The sequence below is a fragment of the Mesoplodon mirus genome, assembly GCF_964341445.2.
Source record: "Mesoplodon mirus genome assembly, chromosome: 10".
In the NCBI taxonomy this organism is placed as follows: domain Eukaryota; kingdom Metazoa; phylum Chordata; class Mammalia; order Artiodactyla; family Ziphiidae; genus Mesoplodon; species Mesoplodon mirus.
The window spans coordinates 13,959,545-13,982,426 of NC_138986.1; the positions used below are offsets into that span (position 1 = coordinate 13,959,545).

Sequence of the window (22,882 nt, forward strand, 5' to 3'; positions counted from 1 at the left end):
GGTGGACTCTCAACCACTCTGCCACCAGGGAAGCCCAGAGATGGTTTTTTTATGCTATGCTCTGTGATGCACCAGCTAATAAAATCAGTGAGCTGGATTCAGCCTGGTGCCCAACAGTGCCGTGGCTGCTGCAGTGCAGGAAATGAAGTTTAGGTGCATAGGGGTGATGCCTTAATTTCCCAGGCTGCTTCTGGGGAAGGCCAATGGGCCTGGCAGGCAATTCATTAATTCTTACTGGGCAAGTAAATCACTTTCTAGATTGAAGGCATCAGGAGGTTTGTTAGTGTCTACAAAGCACCAAAATACCACATTTAAGTTGAGAGGGAAACTTTATTAAAATGTTCCTTCGTGGAGCAGCCGCAGAGCACAGGGAGATCAGCTCGGTGCTCTGTGACCACCTGGAGGGGTGGGATAGGGAGGGTGGGAGGGAGACAGAAGAGGGAGGGGATATGGGGTATGTGTATATGTGTAGCAGATTCACTTTGTTATACAGCAGCAACTAACACACCATTGTAAAGCAATTGTATTCCAATAAAGATGTTAAAAAAAAAAAGTTCCTTCATGGGCCCAGATAACTAATGACGTTTCCAAGCATCTAATTTGTTCCATAATGATTCTTTGATTATTCTTTCTTCTCCTTTTGTGTTAGTGTTGGTGCCAAAAAAAAAAAAAAAAAAAAAGAAGACAAAAGTCAAAATGTTAGATGTCAATTTCCTAATTGACCTGTTTCTATTTAACTACCCTTTAAATTTCTATTTGAAATATTTCTTCTATATTACATATAGTCTACAGTAATTAAGAGGCACTCCTGATGTGTATTTGTTTTGAAATACTTTCTCAAGACTTTAATGCTGCCATAGTAGCCAATGATATTAATGCTAATAAATAAATGACAGTTAGTCTGTTGAAAATCCCCGCTGACTCAAGACTTTCGGTTAATGTTTAATTTTTTCCGGGAGCATTTTTTTCCCATAAAAGAGAAGAAAGAAAGTTCTGCCTACTCCCTCACATTCCCAGTGAAAGTTAATGGTGACATTTTTCCACGTTCACAAATAATGAGAGTCCTCAGAAAATGAAGCAGAGTTTTGGTTTTAGTTTTTTGGTTTTTGTTTTGTTTTTTTTACCCTGGGTTAAAGTTGGGGCTTTTTGACAGAGTTAATGCTTGAAATTATTAAATGCCAAGTATAACACGTCAGTGTTTTGATTAGTTATGTTTTTCCCCTTTGTCTTTTATTTTGCAGTCTGAAGTTAAAAAGAGAGCATTGAGATTAGAAGAACTTCATTCCAAAGTTGATGATCTTAAAGAATTAACTAAAAATCCAGAAACACCACCAGACCTTCAGGTAAGCACTCAGTCAAGTTTGTAATAACTCTATATACTATACATTCTCAAAAAAGTGTATATATATGTCCACATATATATACACACACACTTTAAGTATTTATTTACAAAGTATATGTTTATGTATATGTGCATGTATATTCTTATTGTTATCATTGTCATAATTCCAAGCAAGCACATAGATGTTATCAGATATGGGGGTTAAAATATTAACATTTTTAGAATTCCTTGTGCTAGTATTAATAGCATATTTCCAACTCAAATATTATAATAAGATTAGTTCCTTTTTTCCTTACTAAATTTTGGAAGTGGTAGCATCCAACTTGCCTCATGGACCATTTTAAGCCTACACAGAAACAGAAACCACATTTATGAATACTGATATTCTTATTGACATTTTTCTAATCCATTTACTGAATAATGGCGTTTGAGCGATCACAGTCACAAATCCCCCTTCAAGGCCCTTTAGATGGCGCACGTCCACAGGTACCAGGAGACAGGCCAGGCAGACCAGTTCTGACCAGGCAAACTGGGCTGCTTCAGTGAGGGAGCCTGGGAGCAGCCAGCACCGGGCTTGGGGCCAAGGATTCTAACTCATTATTAAGCTCTCTATTTGTTGCTGCCTTCATTTTCTCTCTTCCTATTTCTCCTTTATCTACTGTTTCTTGCTGACAAGTCAATTTTGTTTGTTCACCTATACTTTTCCTCTGACCCAAGGCTGTGTATCTATCAGTTAGTATCATTGGTGGATGATATACTTGTACCAGAAGGTTAGAAATTTCACCTGAAGCAAGAATAGGCAGAAGGGATGCTGATCATCCACAGAACTGAAAAGGAGAGCTTGTACATATCAGGGGCATAAACGGGTAACAGTTGGACTTTGCCAGAGTGAAGATGGAGGCAGGGTTTTGAGAGAGAGCTTCTGTTGTTCTCTGGTTTCTCTCTTACACACACACCCCTACCTATACTCAGGGAGGAAGTATGGGGGTGCCTGCATCTTACCTCAAAATGAGAAGGATTTTGACAGTACCATCTAGAGAGCATGGCATATGCCCCCTGCAGTTGGCAGACACAGGAGTCTAGTGTCTAACTCCCACCACGTAAGACCTTAAGTGTGAGAGACAGGCTGGCTGACTGCTGATGTATTTGCCAAAGGAGAAATGATTGTTTTGAGTGGCCTGCATCCCAGACGCATCTGGGATGAAATACCAGCATGTGACCTCAGGCCCAGAAATGAATTATGTTTCTTTTTTTTTTTTTTTTGCGGTACACAGGCCTCTCACTGTTGTGGCCTCTCCCGTTGTGGAGCACAGGCTCCGGACGCGCAGGCTCAGCGGCCATGGCTCACGGGCCCAGCCGCTCCATGGCATGTGGGATCTTCCCGGACTGGGACACGAACCCATGTCCCCTGCATCGGCAGGCAGACTCCCAACCACTGCGCCACCAGGGAAACCCCAGAAATGAATTATGAAAGGAAAGGAGGAGGAGACCATTACCTGTGTGCATCTCAGGGTACCTAAGAAGGCTTTCTGGGGGAGGAACAGGCCTTGGCCGCTAGGAGTTAAAGAGATACCCACAGGCTGCACAAGGAGAAAGTGAAGAGCCAGACAGGACTGTATCGCCTGCATCTAGGGGACGTCAGCGGGAGGTGGCAGCAGTGAGGGAAGTCTCAGAAAACCCCACACACGAGGCCTGTGAGGGAAGTGAGTGTAAACTGTCACCCGGCCCGGAGAGCAGAGATGCCAGCGCCCAGCAGTTGTCACCCACCTCCTGCCTGTCCAAGCCTGCAGGGGTCAGAGGCTGTACACAAAGTCAGGGAGTAGAAAGAATGTGAAGAAAGACCAAAAAAGGCACTTGGCCTCTTTCTCCACTGGAGGTTTCCTGTTTGCAGCTGGTCTGAGCTGAGGATAGGAAAAAACATCTTAGCTTTCAGTTCAAAGTTTTGATTATTCAATGGGACTAGAAGTTCTAACTGAGGAATTGAAACTGCTTTGCAGTTGATCAGGATTATAAGTCCTTTTATTATTATGCATGGGGCTAGAGGAGTCCAGGGCCCTCCCCAAATCAATCACCCAGGGAGAAGAGAAATAGCCTCACTGAATATTTTAAATAGGAGACAAAAATGGCATTGCTCCATTATAAAATCCCCAAGTGGTGTTTGTTCAAAGTAGCGACTACTTCAGGGCGAAAAATGTGTATTTCCAGGGAGAATGAAGAGCAGGTTTTTGGTGCCCAGCTTGGTTACTCCGTGTAAGTCTAGCTCTGCTTTGGAAAGGGGATCTCGTGGATTCCCTGGCACCTCCGTCAAAGCCTCCACTTTAAGAAGTCCAGTGTTAACGGTAATCCTCACTCTTTCCATTTTCCCATTGCTTAAGATATTTGGCAACTTGTACCCACTGATTTTCCTTCTTAGAAAAGTTGAATTAGCATCCATGGTTAGGCTTCTGCGATTTTTACAGTTAAGCTGCACGTGAACGGAATCCTACTGAACTAGTGCTCTGGTCTTCACAGATTTTAATGAAATCTTACTTCATGTTTAGTTTATAGAAGCCGACTTAAGGCAGAAACTGGAGCATGCCAAAGAAATTGCTGAAGAGGCAAAAGGAACCTTGAAAGAGTTCACCTCTCAGAGTGCACAAGTGGAGAAATTTATTAATGACATTGCAACCTGGCTGACAAAACTAGAAGAATCGTTGATGAACTGTGCCCAAACTGAGACTTGTGAAGGACTGAAAAAAGTGAAGGTAGGTCATAAACTATCACTAAGTGTTTACACTTCAATACTAATATTAATTCTCCTGTATTTGGTGACTATAATAAAAATGGAACCTCTGTTCTCAATTACCCATTGTTAACACCAAACCAACGAATTCATGATATAGGAGACAGCAAAGCAAATAACAGATGGAGAACTGAATGCAGGTGGTAAGAAACCAAAGACAAATATTCTAAAAACAGAAAGCATGCATTGCTATAGGACCTACTCATAGGTTGTACTTGTTACGTTTTTTTTAATAAAAAGGTGGGAGCCTATAGAAGAACTGTTTGAATTTCTACACATTTTCAAACTTGAATGCCTAGTAGTTTTTCATCACTTAATTACTTTTATTGATCAGCATGACTGCTTTCATCCTGAGAGGGATATATATATATATATATATATATATGTATATATATATTTTTTTTTTTTTTGCGGTACACGGGCCTCTCACTGTTGTGGCCTCTCCCATTGCAGAGCACAGGCTCTGGACGTGCAGGCTCAGCGGCCATGGCTCACAGGCCCAGCCGCTCCACAGCATGTGGGATCTTCCCAGACCAGGGCACCAACCCGTGTCCCCTGCATCGGCAGGTGGACTCTCAACCACTGCGCCACCAGGGAAGCCCCAAGGGATATATATTTTTTAAATGGTTGAGAAAGCAACATATGTGTTCTGTGGTCTTTTAGCATATTTTCTTACTGTACTTGAGACTAAGGACATATGCTTTTAAAATTAACTACCGGTGTTTTTGATGTGGCCTGTGATCCTGAAACAAAGCCCAAGTAGCCCATGGAAGATGTGAACATAGGAGGGTGACTCCATTAATATAATAGCTTCTAATTGACTAACTAAACCCAAGATCCTGGGCTGGAATCCACAAAGACCCTTTCAATTTGCTTGAAATCCTAAACTATAACCCAAATCATAGCTACCTCTCAACAGTGTTTGCAGTTGTTCCCAAGGAGAACTGGGCATAATTCTGAAAGAATCAACACAAATCTATCACAAATATTCAAAAAAAAAAAAGTCCAACAAACATATATACATTATTGAGTGGATTTCAACAACATCACTTTCCAAAAAAACATTCCAGAGTGGAGTATATGGAATATTTCTCTTGAATGTGATGAATATCCTTCATGGCATATTTTTATTCTGTAGGAAATACAAAAAGAACTTCAAAGTCAGAAAAGCAACATCAGTTCCACCCAAGAAAATCTCAATAGCTTGTGCCGCAAGTACCATTCAGTGGAGCTGGAGAGCCTGGGCAGTGCGGTGACGGGGCTGATGAAGAGACATGAGGCTGTGAGCCAGTCCTGCTGCAAGGCACAGGCCAGCCTTCAGGATTCTCTGGAACAACACTTCAATGGTGAGCTCTGACAGGTCTTAGCTTGAATAGTTTGTTTACAAGACACGGTCCAAACCAAATGCTGCCTAGAAACTGCCAGAAAACTTTCCACAAGAGTAGCGTTTTAAATTTGTGTGTGTGGTGAGATTTGAGCAATCAAATTGTTGTGGTTGGGTTCTTACCACATGCGGAATTCTTCCTTTTTCTCCTTAAGAGAGTAGGAGTCCGCCATCATGAGGAATCTGAACTTCATCTGGATTTTCTGTGTAGAGCTCATTTATGTGGAAAATGAGTCCCACTGCTATGATGAAGTTACATGGTAAACTTGGATCTTAGGAGAGGCTGTGAAACAGCAGCCATGTAATTCAGGAAATTGCTGGACATATGTCCCTGACTCGGCCTCCCACACAGCTGTGCCTCTGCTGTGGTGTGAATGTAAGATGCTCTAAGTCAGCATGGTGGGCAGAGGAGATGGTTCTTCTCTTTGCCATAGGAATGGCTTTAACGCCTCTAGAGCATTGCTCAATCTGACATAATCAGGCAATTATCTTTCTTTACTGAAAGAAACACAATGAGAAATCAAACATGTCAGGGATACGAATTTCTTTTCAGTCTTATATCTGAGGTAATTTCTCAATTCTACCATGAACAGTCATGATTATAGATCATACTGTATTATAGTCTATATTATTATCATTTTTGTTTTCTTTCTGGAATGTTTGTTGTAAGGCAAGATGCAATGGGCTGAAGGCCAGAATTAATTCATTGTGGTCATCCTGGAAGCTCTTTCAATGTTTTGAATGTATTTCTTATTTTCGTTACTTTCCAAAGAGTCTATGCAGGAATTTCAAGAGTGGTTTTCTGGAATAAAGACAGCAGCAAAGGAATCATCAGATAGAACTGGGGACAGCAAAGTTCTGGAGGCAAAGCTCCATGATCTTCAGGTATGCAAGCTGGCACTGCTTTTCCTTCTTCCCTAAACTGCACTCAAGTGCCTTCAAGTCAGACCTAAATCATCTATTTCCCCAAACCTTATTTTCTTCAAATTTTTTCTTCTTCCCTAACAGAATGAGTTTTCTTGACTTGAAAGGAGATAGTTAATATATGAAAAGTAAGTTGAGAAAATGTTAGAATTTCAGAATTTCTAGATCCCTTTCCTCTCTTTTTTAGCCTGTTGATCATTCTTTGGAATTCATTCAGAACTAAACCTAATTTCAGTTCTTATAGCAGTAAAAGCATAAATAATTGTATCTATTTTACATCATTATCATGAAGGAGTTTTAAGAAAGAAGACCTGGCTTGTGTATTTTAATAACCTATCATCTAAATTTGGAGCTACGATATATTCAAATAAAAGCAATAGATATTATAGATTTTATAGGTGTTACAGACAATGAAAAATGTATAAATTCTGGTAAGGGAAGGCCATTGTGATGCAGAGGTAAGAATGACTGACAGGAGCCTAGGTTCAAATTGAGTTTTGGCCATTTTTCAAGCGACTAATCTGAGCAAAGCACTGTGTTGTCTTATAAAAATAATTTTATAAAATTAATGAGGGACATGAGGATTTTGTGGCCTTATGGGTGATGACAATTATGTAGATAACTCATTAGCAGTCAGGGTAGGAAGAGCATTATAATACAGGAAGCGGTTTTGCAGGAGGTTTGGTGAATTCAGATGTGGAGTTGTCCCCTTTGAGGCTTGAGATGCAGTGGAATTCCACGAAGAAAAGTCTGAGTGACGATCACAAATGCCACCGTGGAGCTCAGTGGAGAGGCAGGGCTAGCACAGCAGTCCTGGGCTTCTTTTGCTCTGTTGAAGCCATGCCCATGCATATGATCTTCCAAGGAAGAGGTGCATACCAAGAAAAGAAGGGATCTGAAGACAGGGTTTTGTGCACAGGGGGTCAGACAAGGAGGAGGGGTGGAGACAGGTATCCAGTTAAAATATGTCACACTAACCATGTGAGGAGGTGGAGCCTGGACCAGATTGGGATAGTGGGAATGGGGAGAGACTGAGAACAGACCTTGATGAGAGCATCATCCTTTCCAGTTCGATGTTGCTCGCAGTTGGTCCTCAGTGGTTCCAGTGACTGGCTGGCACCATCCTCCATTCTGAGTCTTGATTATATACAATCATATACATCAGTCTCACTCCAGCCTTGTTAAAGGCCTCTTCCTTTGGGCTCTGTTTTTCTTCTCTTGCTCCACTTTCTCAGGTCAGAACTGTAATTATTGCTCCCATGCAGCAGGGTCTTTGAATAATAACAAATATTTTCTATTACCTTTATTTCCTGAAACAGAACCTTTTGGACTCTGTCAGTGATGGGCAGAGCAAGCTTGATGCGGTGACTCGAGAAGGGCAAACTTTGTATGCACATTTGTCTAAACAAATTGTCAGTAGCATTCAGGAACAAATTACAAAGGCTAATGAAGAGTTTCAAGCATTTCTGAAACAATGCCTTAAAGACAAACAGGCTCTTCAAGACTGTGCTTTGGAACTTGGGAGGTAGGTTGTTTTGACAAGTGTAGATTTCATCATACACAGAATATATTTTCAGGATTTAAAGACCCATTGGGAATAAACAAAAAATATTTGAGACTGTGAGTTTAAGTTATAATAAGTTTTGACCTTAAGTACATGTTCATACTAGGACAATAATTGATTGCTCAAACTCTGATGGCATCATTTGGCTTTATTTTCTATATAGAAAAAGAAAGGAATTATATTCACTAATAACTGTTAATGTCATAAATGCATATATTTTTTGTCTGTTTGGCTAAATCAAGATGTTAGAGTTTTGATACCCAGGTTTTAGATTGCCCAAGTCCTTTCCTGTGTCTCCTTCTTCTGGGTTGGAATTATGGCAGCAAACACCTATTGTATTTCTCTGAATCAATATTCCAGTCAGGAAGCTATGTCAACAGGGGTGAATATAAAATTAGAAAGAAAAAAAATTTTCTATTGCTAGGAAAAGAAAGATGTCAGTATAATCAAAATGCCTTTTTGGTTGGAGAGTAATGTGCCTGACTCTTGTCAAGGTTTCTTAGAGAATTTATGTTGTTTTCAAAACTTAAGAGCCCTAGAGCTCTTGTGCCACATTCAAATCCCCATAAGGTACAAAGACACAGAGATGACTTTCCCTTCTTCTCCCAGGGCTTCCACTGCCCCATTTATCCACTGGCCCCAATTCAGGGTCTTTGTAGTAAGACACAAACTTGAGTGCCCACTGACATGGGAATGTTATCTTGTTGGTAATTATCAGCTATAATTACCAAGGAAATCAACTCAGCAAGATAAGGTGCTTCTTTTTTTTTTTTTTTTTTTTTGCTTGTATCTCAAGAGAAATGTCCAGAATTTGCCATTTTGTTACTGAAATAAGGGATAATTTAATTCGCTTATTGTCGAGTTTTCTTCTCTACTTGAAAATTCATGAGATCTTAATTGCCATAGACATTGTGACCTCAGATATTGGAATTTATTTACTATAATGAGGATATTAAAATTTCTCTAAGGTGTGTTTGTTTTCTTTAGCTTTGAAGATCAACACAGAAAACTGAATGTTTGGATCCATGAAATGGATGAAAGATTAAGTACAGAAGACTTAGGAGAGAGTAAGCAACATATTCCTGAGAAGAAAAACGAAGTCCATAAAATTAAAATGTTTCTGGGAGAACTTCTGGCTGCAAGGTAGGGTGAAGAAGTGGAATAGATTCTTTCCCTACTAGCAAGTGTTTTTGTCTGGTTGGTTGGGTATTTGGGTTGGTTGTTGGCTGGTTAGTTGGTTAGTTGGTGGTGGTTATGTTTCTATCCCTGAATGTCTGGCATACAAATGATTGTGCAGTGTTTCTGTGGCAGTGTGGTGATCTGGAGAGAGCATCGGGTTGGAGGTAAGGAGCTGGTCTCCATCCCAGTGACATCTCCCTTTGCTCAACAAATTGGACAGGCCACTCATTTCCTATATTTTTTGATATTAGCTTTTAAGCATTGTGATAGTAATAATAATAAAAACTATAGTTTCCTCTCAGGGGTTATTATAAGGTTATAATGTGATTATAAAGATACCCTTCATTTACAGAAATAAATGAGACCCCAATTTCCATATATTCTTCACACACATCAGCCTCCAACACCATCTCCAATCCACCCCATCCTCGTAATAAGCAAAAGGTGTATGGTCATGAAGTCTGGCTGTCCTAGAGGTTCGTTTTCTCCACTGCAATATTTGTCTCCTTATTGCTTGCCAACTGAGCAAATGTTTCTCACTCCTTCTCGGGCAGAGTTCTCTGGCCTATGCTTTGGACTCCACCACTTTCATGGCTTTGCTCCCTCAATTTACACTCCACCCCTGGCATTTTCAATTGCTTCATTGGAACTCTTGCATTGGAAGATAGAACACTTTCCACTAGGGGAGGGCAGCTTGAGCCAAAATTCTTTAACTGTCTCACTGTCGTCTTACAGAGCAGATACACTTTGAACAGCAGAAGGCTGGTATCCAGCCTGCTTGATCAACAAAATCAGCAACCATGATCAACTGAGCAAAATTTGCCTAATTCAGATCATACTCATTCCATTTCCTCTGAATCCTCTTTTTGGTCAAACATGCTAAGTATTCCTTGTCTTGAAAATAACAAACATACAAACAGGTATACAAACAGAACCCATACTGACAGCTGTTGTTGGTGTGCTAGTTTGATAACTATTAGAAAATTTCCCTGGAATGTTTTGGTCCCAATTCTGTGAACCTTTACCATGGGGTAAACACTTTGTTGATTTTATTACTGAACTCAGGTTAGGCTTCTCATCACTCAAGAATCCAATACTGAGAGACAAGTGTTGGGTAAAAGGAAAGATGGCTTGATTGAGGAAGCTGGCAATCCTGGGGAGAAGGTGAACTCATGTCCCAAAGAACCAAATCCCCATTGCCAATCAGAGGGCAAGAGCTTTTAAAAGAAAGCTTCAAGGGTGCACAAACAGAGATTATGTGCAAAACAGTACAGTTAGCTTCTAGAATCATCTTGAAACTGATCATGCAGTAAGTAGTCTGGTCAGTGTCATATTGATTACTTTAAGCACAGTTAATTTTCAAGTCCAGGGTCAGTTTGTTACAATTTCCTTGTGGCCACCGTCTAGAATTGTGCAAGCCACATATTCAGTACTGTTCAAGATGGAGGAGCTTATGTCATGGCTACAGTCTGGTCATCATGCAGTTAGTTTTTTCCCTCTGATGGAGCTTTTAGTATCTGCAAAACAGCTCAGGAATGTGCATCAGACACTTATCTATCTTCAGGGAGGAACAAAAGATTCTGTGACTCTACTGTCCTAATCGTTAACTGTTTGAGCCTGCTCTTTTGTGACTCAAGGAGGCCTGGGAGACTACACTTTCCTATGAACAAAGAGGGGACACAGAAGGTCTTTTTTACCTGGGAGGGCCCCACAAGGTCCTGCTCAGTTTCAATTTTATAAACCCCAACTCAGTGGTGAGTATCTCAAGGCCAGAGACCATCAGGTCTTTATCATCTTTATCTAGTATAGTGCCAACAATAGAAAATATTTGCTGATTAACAGAATAATAGCATTATTCTAACTATATAACTTTCTGAAAATTACACTGCACTTTAATTACTTTTTAAATCTTGACTCTTGTTTAGGTACAGTATTACATGGCCAGACCTACTTCTCTCCTCCTTTCAAACATTTGAAATGACTTTACATATTCTTCTTGAGCTATTACTCTCTGATATTCCAAGACCAGATGCTAAGAGTCCTTAGGTGTATTTGCTCCCAGCTTCTTTAGACCTGACTGCTTCTCCGGACGATCCTAATGTGCTCTGCCGGTCTCCCAGCTTCTCCAGCTGAGTCATCTGACTTCTTTCACTTGCTTGCCACTTGCTCCCCCCAGTCCTTTGGATTTTTTTTGTCATAATATTTTCCAGTACTTTGCATATCTTGGGGGAATGTCCTGTATTTTTCAAAAGAACACCAAACTTGAGAATCATTGAACTTTTATCATCCATTAAGCAATTCTCCTCATGGTAACAAGTGATATCTGTCATCTTGAATTATTATTTAACTCACATCTTTGCTTAAGCCACCTTCATGTCTCACCTTCATGTCTCAAGCAGATTACAAGTAAAAGAGATGTATTTTAAAGAATATGTAATGTTGTATAAGTGTTATGTATCTCACAGAGGCCCATAGGATGCTCTTTACATAGTAGGAAAAAAAAGAGAGAGAGACAGTGTAGGAGATGGGCTTCCTATTCTTTTTCTAGCATTCACAACAGTTTGTGTTATGTCATCTGTACTCTCCCTTCTGGTATCCCAGGCATTTCCTGATAGATGTGCTGATTGGAATTCAGACATCCATGAAACAAGATGAAGCCTACCCAGCCACATATGATCATGTTTTCCCTTGACCTAATTAACATAACCCCAAACTGAGATGAGAAAAGTTCCCAAGATACAACAAAGGAACCCATAAGTATTCATAAGATGGCCTTTTGAAAGAAACTTTTTTTTTTTTGGCATTTTATCTCTGCCGAACATCGTGCTGGGTCCTGGGATATGAGATGAATGTAACAGCCTTGGCTTCTAGAAGGTGAAAGCCCTGTGGATTGAGACAGACAGAGTGTATGAGGTGACAGAGAAAGAGAGGCAGAGGGAACCCAGAAGAGGAGTCATCATGTTGCTTCCCGGGGATGTGATAACTGCACTGAGATTTGAAGGGCCAATTAGAGAAGAAGCAGAGAGCAGAAGAGTTTTCCTGAAGGAGGAGTCTCCGTGTGTCTGCAACAGAGCAGAGTGTTTGGGGAATTTCAGGGAGCTGTTTATGGTTAGAGCATTAGCTAGGAATGGAGAAAAGTTAGAGATCGGCTTGAAGAGACAGACCTGGGCCATTTCCTGAAGTGAAGCCCTAACAGTACAGTGGGCTGGCATCTAGGCATAGCACAGAGTGAATCAAAGCCCCCATGTGAATTGACTGCATTCAGAGAAACCATAGGGAACGAGGTAGCCAGCCCTCTGAGGGTCCCCAGCATCCTCACCGAAAGGCATGTCAGCTGTGAGCTCCTGTCTGGTCACTGCTCTAATGTCAACACTCAATTGTCACTCCCCTGCGCTCCAGAATGTCAGAATTAAATTTTTGTTTGTTTGTTTTCTTTAGAGAGTCTCTTGACAAGCTTTCCCAGAGAGGGCAGCTTCTCAGTGAAGAAGGCCATGGCGCTGGGAAAGAAGCCCGCCTGTGCTCCCAGCTTCTCACTAACTATCAGAACTTACTCCGAAGGACCAAGGAGAAACTCCGGAGCTGCCAGATGGCCTTGCAGGAGCACGAGGCCCTGGAGGAAGCGCTGCAGAGCATGTGGTCCTGCGTGAAAGACATGCAAGACAGACTGGCCTGTGCAGAGAGCACCGTGGGGGGCAGAGACGCCTTGGAGAGACAGCTGTCACAAGTGCAGGTGCGCGGGGCGCTGGCCCGACACGGCTGCCTTCGGAAGACTTTGAGTAGATTCACAAATGTTTTAGTTCGGTCCTCATTGTTCTGTGAGCCTCCACGTGAGGATTATGTAGGCCAAATGGAGAAACTGGGCAAAAAGGATTTGGAGGCATCAGTTTTCTCTTTTGTAAAGGAGTATTTGTGTTCAAATAGCTTTAAAATAATTTTTGAGGGTTTTTAGTAAACATGTAGCAAACATTATGGAAAAGCTACTCTAAGCACTATGCAAATTGGTAGGAATATAGAAGCAAAAATTAGTCCTTGCCTTCCAGGAGTTCACAGTTAGTGGGAGACTCCAACCTGTAAATTGTTACTTGCAGTGCAGCCTGTATGTAGGGGCCATGACTGAAGTACAAAAGAGGCTACCCACCCAGCCTGCAGTCAGCGAAGGTGACCTTGAAAAGCAGAAATGAGCCAGGCAATGAAAACAGGACTGTTAAGTTTTTTGACAGGTGTGTCTTCATTTTCAAAATGACTTCTTTTTTCTCTGATGCAAAATTCAGTAAAGTTCCATTCCTAGGCTAGTGGCCCAAAGTTTTCCGAGAACTTAAATCGGAGTTCATCTCTGACTCTCAGACTCCCGGACATCTAATATTTAAGTAAGGTGTTCCAGTGCAATAGGGCACAGAGTTTGACGTTGTTGTTGTTTTTTCATTTTAAGATGAGTAAGGTGTGCCCTACCTTGATTCTCATGGGAAACAAACATTTTTCAAAACATCAGAAGGTTTTAGTAATCGTGCTGACAAGTGTTCACTCTTCCTTCATAGGATATTCTCCTGATGAAAGGTGAAGGGGAAGTTAAATTGAATATGGCCATTGGCAAAGGGGAACAGGCCTTGAGAAGTAGCAACAAGGAAGGTCAGAAGGTAATCCAGACTCAGCTACAGACGCTTAAAGATGTGTGGGCTGACATCATGAGCTCCTCCATCCGTGCTCAGAGGTACAGAGCCTATTTTTAGTGTTTCTTTGCCTGACTCAAACCCAGTGGCTTATTAAAATGATGGCGCAGTGCTGAGGGTATCCTGCAGGAGAGTTTCCAAGCATATTATTAGAGCTAGTTGTATGCATGTCTGTCTTTGCCTTGATGGTATTTTCTGTAACTGCAAAGGCCAGTTTTGTTTGTTTGTTTACTTGCTTACTTTGTGTGTGTGTGTTTGTGTGTGTGTGTGTGTGTGTGTGTGTGTGTGTAATATTTGCATCTCCCATAATACCTCTCATGGAATCGTACCTCCTTTCAATTCATCAAAGCAAGTATATGTGGTCTTTAACAACTTTAATAACTTTTTGCTTTTTAAGGGAAATTAAGTCATTGGCAACTGTTAGACTTACATATAAATCTTTTTCTCAACCGAAGTAATATCACTGACACTGGGGATATGGAGATATGGGGAGAGTATTTGACCACCCCGGCGATGGGGTATCCTGGCATTTAGCATGAGGCCAAGAGAGCCAACCTCCTGCAATGCGTGGACATCCTCACACAAACATCCTCCAGCTCGCCCAAACCCCCTGTGCTAGACGCTGATGAGAAAGTAGAGAAGATACGGATTGTTATACCAGGAGTTGTTGTTGTTGTGTTATATTTGTGAGTGGAAGACTCTCTTCCTCCCTCTTCTCCAAGTATCAACAAATAATCTGGCTGGCTTGTTGGACAAATGACTTTCAAAAGTCATACCAAAATACCAAAACCCATTCCAGGAGCCACATTCTAAAGGTTATATGTTTGATCACTGAAGAAGTGTGTGCTCAATATGATCTTAATAAATAGATGAATAAAAGATTAAAGTTCATCAGAAAACAAAACAACACTGCATTTACTCACTGAAGTGTAAACAGTGAACCATGGTTACAACTAAAATTTAGGGAATTGTACTTTGTTTTGTTTCCTTTAAATATGGAGCATAGGTGGTGACTCCCAATGTCAGCAGGACCTGAATCTTCATCACAACTCATAATGGGCAGCAAAGAAAAAAATCAGATCCCATGATTCTGTTATTCTGTAGAGCAGACCGCTGGAGCATGAACTAAACTTCCCAATGCTTGGCAATAGGCCAGCTTCATAAAAGAGAATAGGAATACAGGTGAATATTTTCCTGATGCTAGAATAAAATGTTAAACACAAGAACAGATTCAAATCCTTGATTTCCCTCTTTCAGCAAGAAATTACATTTGGCAACTGCATTCTGAGCAGTAGCAGGGCTCAAATTATTGTGCTAAAATAATGAAACTGAACAAAGTAGGTTTTGCCCTCTAAGTGCTCAGAGGCTAGGGTAGGATACTTTCCAAAAATAAAAATGAAAAACTGACTCATTGTGTTACTGAAATGCTATGAGACTGTGGAAGAAAGCAGGGCTTGGGGTAGCTTCTGGAGAAGTGAGATTGATTTGCACTTTCTAGAAAATTCTTTGAGGAAAGAATAGGACTCTAGGGCATGTATGATGAGGTTTCTATTGATGTAAAAGGAACAATTTGAGCAAAAGGAACAATTTGGAAGTACATTCATCACAGATGTAACTCCAGGATCATAGGGTTATACGCAAGGGAGGGTGGGAGGGGTCACTGAAAGTGAGTTTTGAATAGTTTATAAAGCTAAATGTTGGAGGTGTTTTAAAAATGCCAGTCTGGAGAGCCTTTTACTTGACTATCTGGAGAGCTATTTACTTGACTCTTACTTACGTGACTTTAGTGACTAAATTTCTTATATTATTAATGCACTGAACCTTCATTCCTTCACACATTCAACACAGGAGCCCTAAACATTGTGCATTATATCCTTAAGTGAAAAATCAATCTAATTATATTATTTACCCAGAAAGAATACCTTACATTTTTAACTCCTGTCACTAAATAATCATCTGACTTTAATAAGATAAACTGAGTCCAAGAAAATAAAGAATTGATGTATATTAAATAAAATTTAACTGATGCCCCACAGCTGATGTTTTATCAATGTAACACACATATGTGTCTGTTCATTTAGACAATTAACATTTGGAAGACAAATCCCCAGATGCATATGTGACTACAACATCTTCAAGTTTGACATAGATTTATTTTCATTGGAAGAAACTCTGTTGTGGGTCAGAGGAGTAATGTTTCTCCCTGCACTTAAAAGCAGTGTTTTCATCACTTAAATAGCATTCAGTAAAACAGCTTACATGGCTGCAATGCCCTCGTGATTGGTTTTTAGTCGAGATGTTAAGATAACTTATTTTTATAACATGTGACATTAATTCTAGCACTTTAGAGTCTGTGATTAGCCAATGGAATGACTATCTAGAGAGGAAAAACCAGTTGGAGCAGTGGATGGAATCAGTGGATCAAAAGGTAGAACATCCCTTGCAACTGCAGCCTGGTCTGAAAGAGAAGTTTTCCCTTCTGGACCACTTTCAGTCCGTCGTATCTGAGGCGGAAGATCAGGCCGGAGTTCTGCAGCAACTCACTGCCAAGGCCAGGGAGCTCTACCAGAAGACTGAGGATGAGTCTTTCAAGGAAACGGCTCAAGAGGAACTGAAAACACAGTTTAATGATATAATGACCATTTCCAAGGTTAGTGCTTTATAGTGAAGAAAAAAACTTCAAGGTTCAGGTAAAGAATACACTATGGGTTGAATTATAGGAGAACTGGCTGCTCTGAAACTATGTGTACCTTTAGTGAACAGGGTTACATAAAGGGTCATTTCTCACCAATGAATGCTCATGAATTTTTCTCTTTCTGCAATTTTGGGATGATTTTTTATTCTTTGGTTTTTCATCTCTCTCCACTTAGAATGTTAATCAACCCATTTCTTTTCTTTGTAAGATTGCCTGAGACTCAATTGTCAGTGTTTAGAATTCTTTTTCTTTTGCTGCCACTTACATCTGCTGTATTAAAGCAAGTCTAGTTACCTCCCAGATTTCAATCATGTACCAAGTATTTTGTTTATTTCTCATTTTAGTAAAAATTGCATTTTCCTGTTCTCTAAGAAATAGACTCCTTCATGTAATATCAAGGTTTTCTCTCAGTTCTATCTCTGAATCATTACTTTCTTCCATGAGTTTTCTTTTGTATATTTGTGAGAACGTTAAAGGAAATAAGGGAGAAGTCCCCCCCCACACTCTTGGTTTTCCTTTTGGGACCTATCTTTGTGTTATTCATACTACAATTTTTAACATATGTGTTAGTTTATCTTAATTTTTATTTTCGTAGTGAATAAGAGCTATGACTTTTGAGTCAAAAAGACCTACATTTGAAATCTGGCTTTGACCCTCTTTTGGATATATGACTTTGGGCGTGTTACTTAACCTCTGTAATCTCTGGAGGTCCCTTCCTATAATATAGTGTTAATAATAGTATCTACATCATATGGCTGTTGTGAGGATTAAATGTGCAAATGCATTTAAAGTGCTGAGCAGAATACTGTACACAAAGGCAACACAAATAATTGCCTGAATAACAAAAATAGTTATAATAATAATAATTAAGTGGATTATTAGTGAGGGATGTTAGTCAACATTCATTAAGCACAGATTTTTATTCTAAGCTAAACTAAAAGAATACCTAGAGGAAGACAGTTGCTTCTTCAATGTCTTTCAGTCTAATTAAAATTTGATCTTTTCATATAAAGATATTAAACATAGAGAAAATTCAGGAATAAGAAAGAAATCTTCTCAGATGATTAAGAGACCTGTTACCTTGTCTGATTTCAGATTCTCAATAATTACTATTGTTAAAGTACTCTTTTCTTTGTCTACTAGGAGAAAATGAGGAAAGTAGAAGAGATTGTGAAAGATCATCTCATGTATTTAGATGCAGTCCAGGAATTCACTGATTGGCTGCATTCAGCAAAGGAAGACCTTCATCGGTGGTCAGATATGTCTGGAGATTCATCAGCCACCCAGAAAAAATTATCTAAAATTAAGGTCAGAAAATGGACAGATTTTTATTACTTCATTCTTTCATCTGTTCTTGAGTATCACACACCTGTGATAAAGGTTCTGTAGATAAGATTTTTTATTTAAGATGTTTTCTTCCTATTTTCCATTTGTTGGTATTTATTACCTTGCCCTTAAGCAAGAGAAAAAAGGGAATTTAAAACACTTTACACTTGTGAGGAAAATAGAACATTGTCTGTAGATGCTTCTGTATGCAAATGTGCTGATTGCTATAGCATCAAAGCCTAAGAAATATGCACCAGACTAGTGGGCTGACAAAACCAGATACTATTTTCTAGCACAGTGGAAGAAAAGTTTATGAAGTAAGTTGGTTAAGCGCATTTGAATAATAACTGGGAAATGCCATTCACTTGTTTTATTCTGCCTTCCTAGCCAATAGCACAACAACATAATGGAAGACAGTACTTTAAAGGGCATTAAAACGATCACCTAGTTACTGCTTATAAGGGCAACTTAAAAAACCGAAATTCATATATATGAGGGAGCTGGAACAAGTATATTTCTAGTTACTTGAATATTAAATTGCAATAATTTCCCCTCTGTGGAAATAATAGATTTTAATATGAAAACTAGGCAGTGATGAAATCCTCAGTTGTTTAGTTATAGATGAGGAAATGCTGGAATGCGTAGTATAATTGTGATCAGGAATGTGATAGCTGGAAATCAGAACATAAAAATAATAGTTGATGATAACAATAATAACTATATTTTGAGGATTTACTTTTAAATGTCCGGAGAGTATTATCTTACTTAAATCTTACAATGACCACATAGGTTTTAAATGAGATAATCACATAAAGCCACTTCTTAAATTACCTGTGTGATTCCCTAGAATACTTTAATTTATTCCTCACTAATATTTTGATTTATCCATCCATTCATTCATCCATCCATCCATCCATTTATTCAGCCAGGGTTGTGCAGTCCTCAAGGCACCTGCAGTGTAGGAGGGAATGATGATGCACAAACTGATGTTTACAAAATAATACCTCAAATGTAATGATAGCTCACAAGACTTTTCAAGTTCAAGCTCTAGAATCAGACCCTGATGCTGCATCTTGTCTCTGCTGCTTTTCTAGCTGTGTCTTTGGGCAAGCCACTTGATGTCCTTAAGCCTCTTTCTTAGTTGGCAAAATAATAATAACAGTAGTACCTGCTTTACAGAGTAGTTCTGAGGACTAATTTAGGTCATGCGCATAAAGCATTTAGCAACATAGAACACGATAAGAAAAGTGGATTTCGTAAATGAGTGATTTAATTGGCTATAGAGTGACAATGTGAGAAAAGTCAAAGGTGATGGTCAGGACTTTACTTAGAGTCAGCAGAGTTGTCTCCACCTGAGGAAAACAAGTTCATGCAGAGGAGACGGGTTACAGAGGAGATGGCTTACAGAGGAAGGATGAGGTGTTCAGTGTGAACAGGTGGATTTGAACTGCCAGCTGGTGACGTCCGGGAGGTAGTTGAATGTTCAAGTCTGAATTTTAGATTAGGAAGCTGGATTGAAGACACAAGTTGGAATGATCAGCACACAGTTTGTAGTTGAAGCCACCAGAGTGAATGAAACCAAGACCTACGTATAAAGCAAACAGAATGATGCGCACAGGACCAAAATCCAGGCATTATCAATATTTAAGGGGCCTCAGAGGAGAATTTGAAAGGGAGAGGGAGAAAAGAGAGAAGAACTAATCATGAGAGGGGAAAGGATAGTGTGGTGCCACCAGGGCCCCTGGTGGAGGAGGTGGTCACCATCACAGAAACATCATGAAGTGGCCATTAAGAGGAGGACTAATGACAGGACTTCCCTGGTGGTCCAGTGGTTAAGACTCCATGCTTCCACTTCAGGGGGCGTGGGTTCGATCCCTGGTTGGGGAACTAAGATCCCACATGCCACACTGCCAAAAAAATTAAAAAATAAAACATAAATAAAATTAAATTAAAATAAAAGAGGAGGACTAACGAATGCCCCCTGAACTGGGCAGTTAGGCTGCTTGGCTACCACCAAGAGCCATTTCCACAGTCAGGTCAGGAGAGAAACTGGATGACATGGATTGGGGAGTGAAGAGTAGCGTAGAAAACCAGATAGCAAGGATGAACTCATGTTCTGAGATGTCGATATAAGAAAAGCAAGGAAATTCTTTTACAAAGGCTGCTTTCTGGGTTGCCAGATGCTCTTTTTCTGAAATGCTTTTATACAATACTTCAAAAAATATAGAAAATGTGGGAGGAGCTGGCAGGAAGAAATTGCAGTTTGGGAAGGAGAATATACAGCCTGATGGAGGTTGTCTATCAATGTCCAGGTCAGGCCTGAGTGTAGGCTGGTGTGTGTGTGAGGAGGGACCTTGGAGAAAGTCAGGTAGCACCTCCTCTGTCCTTCAGTGTCAACCCTCCTCACCCCCAGCAGCAACCAAGAATAGGCAACTTCAAAGCCAAACGTGTGTGTGTATGAGGGTGTGTTATGTGCATATAATATGCTTTTACAGTTTAAATACAAGATGGGGAAATACATGAAAAAGTCATTTCAGACCACTTTTAAATGATGATATCCTTCTTCAAAATCTGGATGAGTGGAATTAGTGATTGCAAATATTGAAGTATCCCAAGGTCATGCAAAGAAAACTGGGATAATGCCTTAGAGAGTATTTTGGGAAACTGATTTTTCATAGTAGATACCCTCCGAACTCACAGAGGAAATTCGAAATCACTCACAGAGGAAAATTATAAGTATTTAAATCCAATAGTTATACCTAGCTCTTTTCAAAAAGTTATTTTCTTCATCAAATCACTACTTACCGCATGCATTGATAAACAAAAAAGACTTTTAGCGTCCTACTGCCGAGAAAAGGGTGATGAATGTGTATATAAATGCTAAATGTGTATAAGGATTTCATAAGATTGTACTTTGGACTACTATATAAATACTTTCAAATGATCTATACTAAAATGTGGCTCTCGTATATACTTGTGAGAAGTTATATCTATTTCAAGCTAATCTAATGAAATGTGAACTATATTATATAGATTAGCTAAGATATAGTTGTGTTCAACATAATTTGTTAAACATGCTTCATACTTAATACCTCTATTTTTCCTATACTTGTTAATTTGTAATTGATTTTCTTCTGGAAGTTTTTTTTTTCCCCTAATAATCATCTTTTCCTTCTATTTAATCCAGGAGCAAAGTCATAATTTTGTATTAATACTAACAAAATCCTGGCTTTGGCAATAAATATGTAAATATATAAACATCCGCATAGATTCTGTAAAAGAATCTATTCTCAGAAAGAAATGCCACTATTTTACCTAATCAACAATTCATATTTTAATTTTATCTTGTTATCTTTTAGAATATTTGTGTGCTTTAAGCCTAAAAGTTACAGTTAAACTGTTAAATTTCTAGTGAGGTTTTTAAAAGTAAAAATAATAGTAATTAATGAATGCTGTCTAAAGGTTACTTTGAACTTTTGATTAAGTATGTCTGTGAATTATTTATTTTAGTTACTATAAAAATGTTTACTTAACGTACTGAAGTATTTGAAATCGAGTAGGGCTTATTCTTTTTTTGTGATGGGTTAGCTTGATTCCTAGTGGAACGGAAGTGTGGTTTAAGCCACCATCTCGGGGAAGAAAATGGAAATGGGGTAGAGACATGAGCAGAGCACAGTTCTTCTGCAATCCTTGTTCACTTGTCTTGACGTCAACTTAGGGGAAAAATAGGATTCACACATTTACAGGAGCAATACACCACAGGCGAATATTTAAATCACTAACAAAATAGTTTCACATATTCAAACAATGCCTGATTTCAGGGCCCCTCTTTAGTCTGTTTCAGGATGTTGTGGCTTCCTCAACTCATTTGGCCACAAACCTGGGCACTCACAATGATAATTCTCTGCTATTATGACTTAGGAGAAGGGGGATGAATTGATGCCGGTTCCTTGTAGAGCACTTGCTAAAACTTCCTAGCAGGACAGGGTCCCCCTCTGTACACATTTGGAAACTTGCAGCCCAAGTGACTCAGAGCCTTCTCGGTTGCCGTGGTGATATTCCATTACAGGAGCTGTTGGATTCCAGAGAGATTGGTGCAAGCCGCCTAAGCAGAGTCGAGTGGCTGGCCCCTGCAGTGAAACAGAACACAACTGCCAGTGGCTGTGAGCTCTTGGACACGGAGATGCAGGCCCTGCGTGCAGACTGGAAGCAGTGGGAAGACAGCGTTTTCCAAACTCAGACTAGCTTGGAGAACCTGGTTAGCCAAATGGCCCTTTCGGAGCAGGAGTTCTCAGGCCAAGTGGCTCAGCTGGAGGAGGCCCTGGGACAGTTCGGTGCCCTCCTGACAAGCTGGGCTCAGCAGTTAGCCCTCCTGGAAGGCAGGAACACAGATCAGGAGCTGGTGGAATGCTGGCAGAAGGGCCGGGTAAGTTGGCTTCCTGTTTTCTGCTTGTGGTTCTGCTCAAATGTTTGTTTGCCGCTCCTTGTTGCTAAAAAATCCTTGCTAACTAAGAACATGCAACATTCAGACTTGGAAAAATAAGTGTTTACCTAACTAAATTTGTGAAGCTGATCTGTTTCCTTTTCTCGTAAATCAAACCATTGTAAAAATACAGACATAAGGGAGAGGGAGTTTTTAGCTACCGTAAGAAGCATTTACTGTAAGTGGAAATATTTTACTTTCCTTCGTATGGTGTAAGAGTTTGTAATATTGTGTTCAGCCATTCAGTCTGAAAAAAATGGCCTGTGGGCACAGGCATAAATAGACCGAGAGTCATAGCTGTTTTCCTGCCAGGGAATTATCTCTAACAATTAAATGATTGAATTTATAGCTTTGAAAGAAACGTTTGGTAATCTCCTAAAGCACAACTCATAGTTTTCCCCCATTAGCTCTCCTGTGTGTGGATTTGACAGCTGTGCTTGAATTAACCCGTTAACAGAACTCCTAGCCATGCTCACCAGTTGCCTTGTGGACTTTTTCTGTTTTAAACTAATTGCTGCTCTTTCAGAATGTGAGGA

General features: G+C 39.9%; 1 protein-coding gene across 17 annotated transcripts in view; it reads left to right on the plus strand.

The window, feature by feature from the left end:
- The window catches only part of SYNE1 (spectrin repeat containing nuclear envelope protein 1), a 472,944-nt gene that overhangs the window by 202,887 nt on the left and 247,175 nt on the right, over positions 1-22,882 (plus strand). For all 17 annotated transcript variants that reach the window (XM_082633720.1, XM_082633725.1, XM_082633723.1 and 14 more), the window contains 11 exons: positions 1,242-1,343; positions 3,883-4,086; positions 5,263-5,470; positions 6,281-6,393; positions 7,752-7,957; positions 8,984-9,139; positions 12,614-12,905; positions 13,711-13,883; positions 16,183-16,492; positions 17,681-17,845; positions 21,933-22,289. In XM_082633720.1, coding sequence (XP_082489846.1) covers positions 1,242-1,343; positions 3,883-4,086; positions 5,263-5,470; positions 6,281-6,393; positions 7,752-7,957; positions 8,984-9,139; positions 12,614-12,905; positions 13,711-13,883; positions 16,183-16,492; positions 17,681-17,845; positions 21,933-22,289 — 2,286 coding nt within the window. The remainder of the gene's footprint in view (positions 1-1,241; positions 1,344-3,882; positions 4,087-5,262; positions 5,471-6,280; positions 6,394-7,751; positions 7,958-8,983; positions 9,140-12,613; positions 12,906-13,710; positions 13,884-16,182; positions 16,493-17,680; positions 17,846-21,932; positions 22,290-22,882) is intronic.